The following is an 8,093-nucleotide window of genomic DNA, read 5'->3' as shown; positions in this document are numbered from 1 at the left end:
CCTCTTTTAATGTTCCCCAAAATATTTCATTTTTCGTGGGGAGGGGTTCCCGCAACGAGACGGCAGCTAAGGCAGCTGCAATCTTCTCCTGCGAATCTTTTTGCCACTCCGACATGGTGATCCACTCGCCACTCCGGCTGCTGCGAACCGGAGGGAGCGGGAGTCGAAACCCACCATGTCGTCCGCCCTGCTTTTGCGCATTTCTCACAACCGACGCGCTCAGCCCGGGCCGACCTTGAAGCGAAACGCTCCGTTCACCAGTCGAGGAAGCCGCTGGGGAGCCGGCTTTCGTTTCCATGCCAACCACTCGAGGGAGCGTCTCATGTCTTAACACCCCGCCCCCCCAGCACAGGAGAGCAAATCGCGCCGAAACCGAGAAAGGTCCCCCACTCTATGGCCGCCGCTGGGCCGAGCGCACAGGAAATCACGCCACAGAAAGCCTATCTCAGCCATTGTAACTTCAGGGCCTGCCGCTCTGGGGTATTTTCTCTTTGGTTGGAACCAAAACTGAAGAGAGGAAGCGAGCGACGATCTTCGGGCTGGGTTTTTCTTTTCTCGGAGGGCTGTCTTGCGCGTTGCCTGGACAGCGCGGAAGATTTCTGCCAAGCGGGGAGAACAACCAATCAATGAGAAAAGCAAGCCAGGCCTTTCAGGTTAACAGCAGCAAAAACAACAACAACAACAACCTACTATATCCTTCATGCCGCAGTCTTTTTAGGGAGGCAGCCAGGAGAACGGGCTCAAGCGACGGCGGCCGAGAAGGACCCTTTTTCTGCGCTGAACGTGACGGGGAGCTCGTGGCTGCCCGTCGATTTTGCGCACGGTTCCAAGAGGCGCGAATCTTCATCCCGGTGCTCGAGCCATGTCCGTCAGCGAAATGTTCATCGGCTTGCAGGGGGTGCTCACCGCCGACCAGGATATCCGCGAGGTAAGAGCGGGGAGGGGGAAGGGGCCCTGGGGCGCCCCCTCCCCGGCACCGGGACTGTAACTCCTAGGATTCCCGGCCGCGGCTGGGAATTTTGGGAATTGTAGTCCTTAGTCGTCCAGAGAGGGGGCGGATGTAAGGTGGATAATGGGTAATACTCGGTGAAAGGATAAAGGGAAAAAGCTTTTGTTGTCCTTCCTGCACGCACACGCACCTACCAACCCCATACTTACCTACCAACATTACATTGGTTTGCATGAATTTGCTCCGCAGTGAATAATCATGGTCTAAACCAGTTTTTCCTAAACTCTGGTCCGAGGGCCTTTTTGGGGGAGTCCCCCAAGTACATCTCAGGAATCTACAAAATCGAAATGATTTGCCAGATGTTGAAGTAAATTTGCAAAAATTTAAAATAATTACATTCCAAAACAAAACAAAAATACAATTTTTCGTGAAAATATTTGTGTTCCTTAGGTTTAATATTGTTTTTTACATGATGCAACAAAAATATTCTGCAAATGCATCAATTTCAGTTTTCAATATAGTAAATATTGATAGGGCCCTCGATAATTTTTAAAAGTGGGAAGGGGTCCTAAGAGCAAAAATAAAATAGCAGTTGTAACACTAGTCTAAAATATGGCTATATTTATATTACTGTCTTGACTTATGACCATAATGTATGTTACATTACCTTGACTTATGACTATAATTGAGCCCAGTTGTAAGTTGTGATTGTAGGTTGAGGTATCATGTGATTAGGCCTGCTTTTATGACACTTTTGTAGCAATCCTTAAGTGAATCTATTTCCCAAAAACCAGCAAAAAAAAAAATCACAGTCATATGCATACTGCAAATGGCCATAAAGGTGAGCTGGTTACCAAGCATCTAAAATACAATCACATGACCTAGGAAGTGACAGCTGTCATAACTTCAAAAATGGATTATAAGTAGTTCTGGGGAAGTCCCTTGTAACTTTGAATGGACTTTGTTACCCGTCATGAATCAAAGACTACTTATCAAAGGAAGGGAAGGCAGAAGAGAAGCAGATATATTAATTAAGAAGAAAATCTGGTATATTCTGCACCTGTTATTCGGGTTAACTTAACAATAAGGGTCTTGGTTGCCTTCTTATTTTAGGTTTTTGTTTCTCTCTCTCAAGGAAAGTGATGATGTAACTAATATAACTCATCTTCAGGTCACTCTACTTGGAAATTTTAATCAATCATTTGCAGATAATGTATTATAAATGTTTCTGATCCCTTTGGAAGGTTCCCAGTTTCATTAGCTCAATCATTCTAAAAGCATTATGGCTTTGCTCCTTCCTGTCAACTCCATATAATATTTGTATTTGTATTATAAGACAAATGTGCTGTTAAGAGATTCCAAATTACTCTAGTTTGCAGTTAAATAGGAAATTGCACCTAATATTTTGAAGCTGATCTGCACAGAACAACATTTGACTCAAATAACTGCACCCCAAATTTCTGTGATAATATATGTTACACCCGCTTGAGGCGCGTGGAGGCCGAAAATGGGGCACACGGAGGCAGCAATAGACAATGGCGATCCCTTCCACCTGCAACAGCTGATTGGTGGTATTGGGAGGCTGATCCAGTCACCAATCACAACTGCTCTTGCTAACCAGGCTGTGCTGAAGCTGACCAGACTGTTTGCTGCAAGGAGCCAAAGTGCTGGGAGGCAGAGGCAGATTTTTTTCCCCCTTGTTTTCCTCCCCAAAAGCTAGGTGCGTCTTATGGTCTGAAGCATCTTATAATGCAAAAAATATGGTACATAGGCATCTTAAACTTAGCAAATAGCAAAAATAAGGAACCTCAATAATGAAGGTAGAAAATAGTATTGTCATGTTGGTTGATGGAATAGATAGATTGTATCCTATTACTGGAGTCCTCACTTACCAACTGCTTCATTTAGCAACTGTTTGAAGTTACATCAATAAAAATTTTTGCAACTAATCTTTGCAACTAATTCGCACTAATCTTTGCAACTAATTCGCACATTTGTGACTGTCACACCATCCTGCAGTCACATAATTGCTGTTCAGGCATTTTTCAACCAGCATACATTTAGGATCATCACAGCATCGCGTGATTGCCATTTATGTACATCGCAAGTAGCATGCAACAGAGTTAAATGGAGAACACAGAAGTAAAATTGTAAGCCACAATAACGTCATATTTTGCTTAGCAACCAAATGGAAAGTGAGATTGTAAGCCCATTGCAGTGATGTAATTTTCTGCTTAGTGGTTGCAGCGCTTAGGATGGAGTTGCTGGTCACTAAGCGAGGACTACCTGAGAATTGGATCTTCAAAATGTATTAGGCCTCTAAAAATATGTGAATCCTTTTCTTGTTGGAATAAGAAAATCAGATCATTTCTTAATAGCTTTTGAAGGCACCCAGAATTGGTGGGGAGTGGGGGGCAGGAGGGGGAAACTTAGTTGTCTAAATTCCCATATGGTTATGAAAATGAATACTTTCATTTTTCTGTTAGCTGAGGTGTTTTTATAACATGATTATACATATAAGCCAAAATGTAACTTATGTATGTACTAGTCTGGAAATCCCAAATCTAAGAGTTTATGTTGTATCTTCAAAGTGATTGGATTGCTTATGGTAAACCAGATTTGGCCATAACGTTAGAAAAAAAGACAAAATCATATTAGTCTTGTGTGACAATGTCTTTGTTTTTAACAATCCCACTCGTATATTTTTCTTATCAAATACAGGAGATTAGGAAAGTTGTTCAAGCTCTGGAGCAAACTGCTCGGGAAATTTTGACTGTGCTTCAAGGAGTCCACCAGGGTTCTGGATTTCAAGACAGTAAGTCCAGCTTTGTGTGTTTTATTCAGTATATCACACTGTTGGGAAACAATGGAAAATGTTTTGATCCTACAAAAGCAATTGCTACCAGATAATATATTTTCTTACTCAAAATGGCTTTGCATTTGTTTGTCAGAAATATGGGGACTTATAAAAAGTAATCAATCTTACGTATTTAGCCAGTCAATAATTACTTTTTTTTAGAAGAGAGTTTAATACCTGATACATCATTTGAATGGTGTGGTAGCAAAATGTTTCTTAAACTTTGAAAAATTAGGACAACCATGGGCAGGCTGCATTTGGTTCCCATTCCTCTCTTGTAGTGTCCCAAATTGTGCAGCTGAATTTCAATGGCCAATCCCCGAAAAATAAAAGTTTGATTTTTTTCATGATCATTTTTGACAGGAAATCTTTTCGAGGCATGTAAAAGTTCTTTTAGAATGAATATACCAATGTGCATATGAACAAAGCACGTACATCTTAAAAGCTCCTTCCTCAGAAATCCTACTCAGCCACTTTGGTGTGTCAGTGTCTGCCTGCTGTGGTCCTTAGCCACTAAAAAGAGACAGAGAGAAAGAGAGATAGGCTGCCTGTTGCAGGTTTATTTTCCCAACTTAAAACATAAAAGAGCTAGGTCAAAATTATAGTCATCACAAATTTGTTTCATTTATTTGGGAATAGCTAAAGCTTTAATTTGGATCAATTTCTTTTAATTCTGAATTTGTTTTGTTTTTTTCACAGTTCATAAGTTTATGCTTTAAGCCACAACAATTTCAATACCTTTTTTTTAACTTGCTGTTTTCTTTTAATTTCAGTACCAAAAAAATGTCAGAAGGCTCGAGAACACTTTAATACTGTTAAAATACATCTGGCTTCTCTGAAAACAAAGTTTCCTGCAGATCAATATTACAGGTTAGTGAATTCCTCCCTTCCCTCAGTACAATTTGACATAATAGATTTCAAAAGGAAAAAAAAAGATCTGATAAAAGATAGAATTATTGTTAGAGGGAGCTAATTCTAAACTATTTGCTGTATTAATTATTGGGGGTGGTGGGTGGGTTCTGTTAAATAGTAAATGACTTGTACATTTGAGAAATTGTTGGGTGGTGGTTATAGATAACAAGAATAATTTGGCATTCTGGAGCTAATCACTATTATACAGTCTTAACTTGTTGCATCACAAAGTGTGTTGACCTTCAATAGAAGAGCAAGATGCACATATATTTTCCTATTGATGTTTGGTTATACAACCATTGAAACGTAAGCATGACCCTGGTATCATTAAAAATGTTCATAAAATGCCTATATTTCAATCAGGTGTTTTTTCATACAGATTTCATGAACACTGGAGGTTTGTGCTCCAACGACTGGTGTTCTTAGCTGCATTTGTTGTCTATCTGGAAACAGAAACCTTGGTGACACGGGAAGCTGTTACTGAAATTCTTGGAAGTAAGTTAATAAGGCTTGGAGGAAGGGCTTGACATGGCACTAGGAATCTTATGTGAGTCTAAAATTGTTTGCCTAATTTTTGAATTCATGTATATACCTTTTCTTTTCAGTTGAAGCTGATAGAGAAAAAGGCTTTCATCTGGACATTGAGGATTATCTTTCTGGAGTATTGACTCTTGCAAGTGAGCTGGTATGTAGAATATTGAATAGCTATATTGCTCATCTAATTGAATAGAAGGAAATAGCAAGTTAATGCTTGCATAAAGTTAGTTGGTTTCTTCTGACCGGGTATTCTCATTGGATAAGGCAGTTGGTTAAAAAAATTGGGGAAGTGTAAAATCTCAGTTTACTTGGAGGACAGCAAGTGAAGAAGGTATACCTAATAGCATAATTTATTTCCTTGTTGGCTGATTAATGTTGCTTATTAGCCTTCCCTATTGTCTCATCGGCAAGATTTTAATTAGTAAAGTTTTTAGATAAAAGGCTTTTGATACTGAGTATTCATTCTAAAGGTACATCTCCCAACCTAGGTACTTTCGAAACATTTGGATTTCATGTTCATGCTTTCAGAAAATAATCAGATTGTATTTGTATCCTATTAACATAGAGGTATTATAACGGAACCCCAGTGAGGTGTAAAAGGCTTCATTCTGTGTTTTATTTAATAGTCTAGGTTAGCCGTGAACAGTGTGACATCTGGGGACTATTCTCGGCCACTTCGCATCTCTGTTTTCATCAATGAGTTGGATTCAGGATTCCGCCTGCTCAATTTGAAAAATGATTCCCTGAGGAAACGCTACGATGGCCTCAAGTATGACGTCAAGAAAATAGAAGAGGTGGTTTACGACTTGTCAATCAGAGGACTCAGCAAAACAGCCACCGGAGGTGCTGGTGAGGAGAAATAGAAAAGGCTCCATTGAACTGCATTCATTATTACCTCAGTAATGCGGCCAATGAAAGAGAAGCTTTAACTGAGCTCTCTAGCAGTAATGTAGAAGAACCACAAGCTACAAACTATGTTTTTCCCCATCTGAACACTTAGTATACATCTGACTTGAAAACCTTCTAAACTGTTCTGTAAATCCCCCATCTAGTGGACTGTGTTTGCAATATATGTTAACTGTGTTACAAACTGTATTTGTGAATTATGACCTTTATCATTTAATAGTCCTGCAGTCCCAAACATGGTAATCAGTTGCTACTGTATCTTAGTATCAGGCTGAGCTGATTCTTTCTGGACCTCTCCATAATTCACATTTAGCACAACGAATGCTCATTTTAAAAGGAGCATTTGTGTAAATATGTTTATCATTAGAATGAAATTAGAATGCTTCATTTTCTATTGTTAGGTTGTGAGATTTTAGATGTAATGTCGATTCAATAAGTAAACATGTAGGAATTTATTGCTAAATCATTATATAGTAGAGAGTCTGTATTCTAAAGTAAACAGATTCTTAAACATTGGGAAGAACTGAACCATTCCTAGTTCATTTATATGCATATCCTTAGTCTATATCCAGTTTTTTTTTTAAAATTGAGAACATGAACATGTGTTTGTGGTTTAGTGAAGGGCAAAGGGGAATATGCAATTGGAATCTGAACTTGAGTCAGATAGTGGTGCATTCAATTTAAAATAAGGTTCTAAGTAGATCTTTAGCAAATAGGGTGGAGAAAAATGTCAGCTAAATCCTAATTATGCTTACCTAAATCCAGGTTGTTTTCATTCAACTCATTTCCAGCAAACATACATAAGATCACAACCTTAGAATAGTAAGATGATGCAGATGTTAAGCAAACTGACTTTATATGGCCACATTGTTTCCTCTCCTATGATAATATTTGATTGTGATCTTCCCTGTCATTCAGGCATAAACTGCATACTGTTTCTAAAATGTATAATGACATGTTTCCGTTTGATCATTTTGCATATACAATATTTTATCCCATTCTTTTTCCATCGTTCGTGGGTTGTTGGTTTTTTTTTTTTTTTTTGAGAAAGATTACCTCCCAAAGAATAAAGAACATGTACTTTATGATAATTCATATAAGCATCCTTGTTAATAAAGTTTTTCCTTGTTCTGGTTGTGTTTTTTAAATGTTCAATGGGAAGCAAATACTTCCTTTGTTAAAGTTGTTAAATAAAAATAGACATTTTTTTAAACATGGCATGTGCTTGTAAGTCTGTGATTTACACTTCAAGATAATGCCTGTAAAAGTCAAAGGTTTGATCATTTGTTTAGTTAGAATTGGGAATTTGCTAAGCCTAAATTCAGGATTCTGTATGTCGTTAATCACCCCTTCAGTTAGGTTAATAAATTTTGCTAGAAAAGGTGCTCCTTGATTTTTACTATCTAATACAGCTCTCCCCAAATAAAGCTACATTAGAAGAGCAAGAGGGCTGCCAAATAATAGATGAGAGATACTTCAGTCTAAGGGGATGTCACAATGCAATGTGATACACAATGTTAATGTATCTCTCAGAACATGAAGTCTATCCAGTGCTGAATTTAGTGATTTATTTAAAAGAAATATTCCTTTCCCAGCCCTTTCTATAGATGGGCTAAAAATACCATGGAAGAATTGCCAATTTTTTAAATTAACATTTGTTAATTGTTTCTGTATTTGATAGGTAAACTATGCAGATCTATTCATATAGGAATCACTAGAATGTTAAAGTCCACGATCAGAATCACAAATTCAAGTGTCTGGCATGAAAAAGAATCCTTCCAATTTATATAATGTTGGGCAAAAGAGCTACGTCATAGGAGAAGGGCTGTATTAGTCTATGGCATCTGAAACAAAGTTTGGTAGCTCCTTTTCCAACTAACAAGTTTGTTAAACTATAAAAAGTTTAACACGTCATTACTAATTGATGTATTT

The 8,093-nt window shown here is 38.4% G+C and overlaps 1 protein-coding gene across 1 annotated transcript; it reads left to right on the top strand.

Moving 5' to 3' along the window:
- The first annotated feature begins 386 nt into the window (after nucleotides 1-386).
- On the top strand, nucleotides 387-7,378 carry TSN (translin). The gene is made up of 6 exons (XM_026708059.2): nucleotides 387-928; nucleotides 3,671-3,764; nucleotides 4,580-4,676; nucleotides 5,098-5,213; nucleotides 5,324-5,403; nucleotides 5,882-7,378. Exons 1-6 carry the CDS (start codon nucleotides 863-865, stop codon nucleotides 6,116-6,118), a joined length of 690 nt encoding a protein of 229 aa, XP_026563844.1. The 5' UTR covers nucleotides 387-862; the 3' UTR covers nucleotides 6,119-7,378.
- The last annotated feature ends 715 nt before the right edge of the window (nucleotides 7,379-8,093 follow it).

This window comes from Pseudonaja textilis, chromosome 1, assembly GCF_049901715.1.
Source record: "Pseudonaja textilis isolate UNSWEBS1 chromosome 1, rPseTex1.2, whole genome shotgun sequence".
Classification (NCBI taxonomy): domain Eukaryota; kingdom Metazoa; phylum Chordata; class Lepidosauria; order Squamata; family Elapidae; genus Pseudonaja; species Pseudonaja textilis.
Note: the sequence above shows the minus strand (reverse complement) of the source record. Positions and strands in the feature narration are given on the sequence as shown.

Excerpts from the sequence above, each read along its gene's own strand:
- TSN (XM_026708059.2), top strand. The coding sequence starts at position 863 with ATGTCCGTCAGCGAAATGTTCATCGGCTTGCAGGGGGTGCTCACCGCC. Across the intron at positions 4,677-5,097 it reads CCTGCAGATCAATATTACAG|ATTTCATGAACACTGGAGGT; the intron begins GTTAGTGAATTC and ends TTTTTCATACAG. Across the intron at positions 5,404-5,881 it reads TGACTCTTGCAAGTGAGCTG|TCTAGGTTAGCCGTGAACAG; the intron begins GTATGTAGAATA and ends TTTATTTAATAG.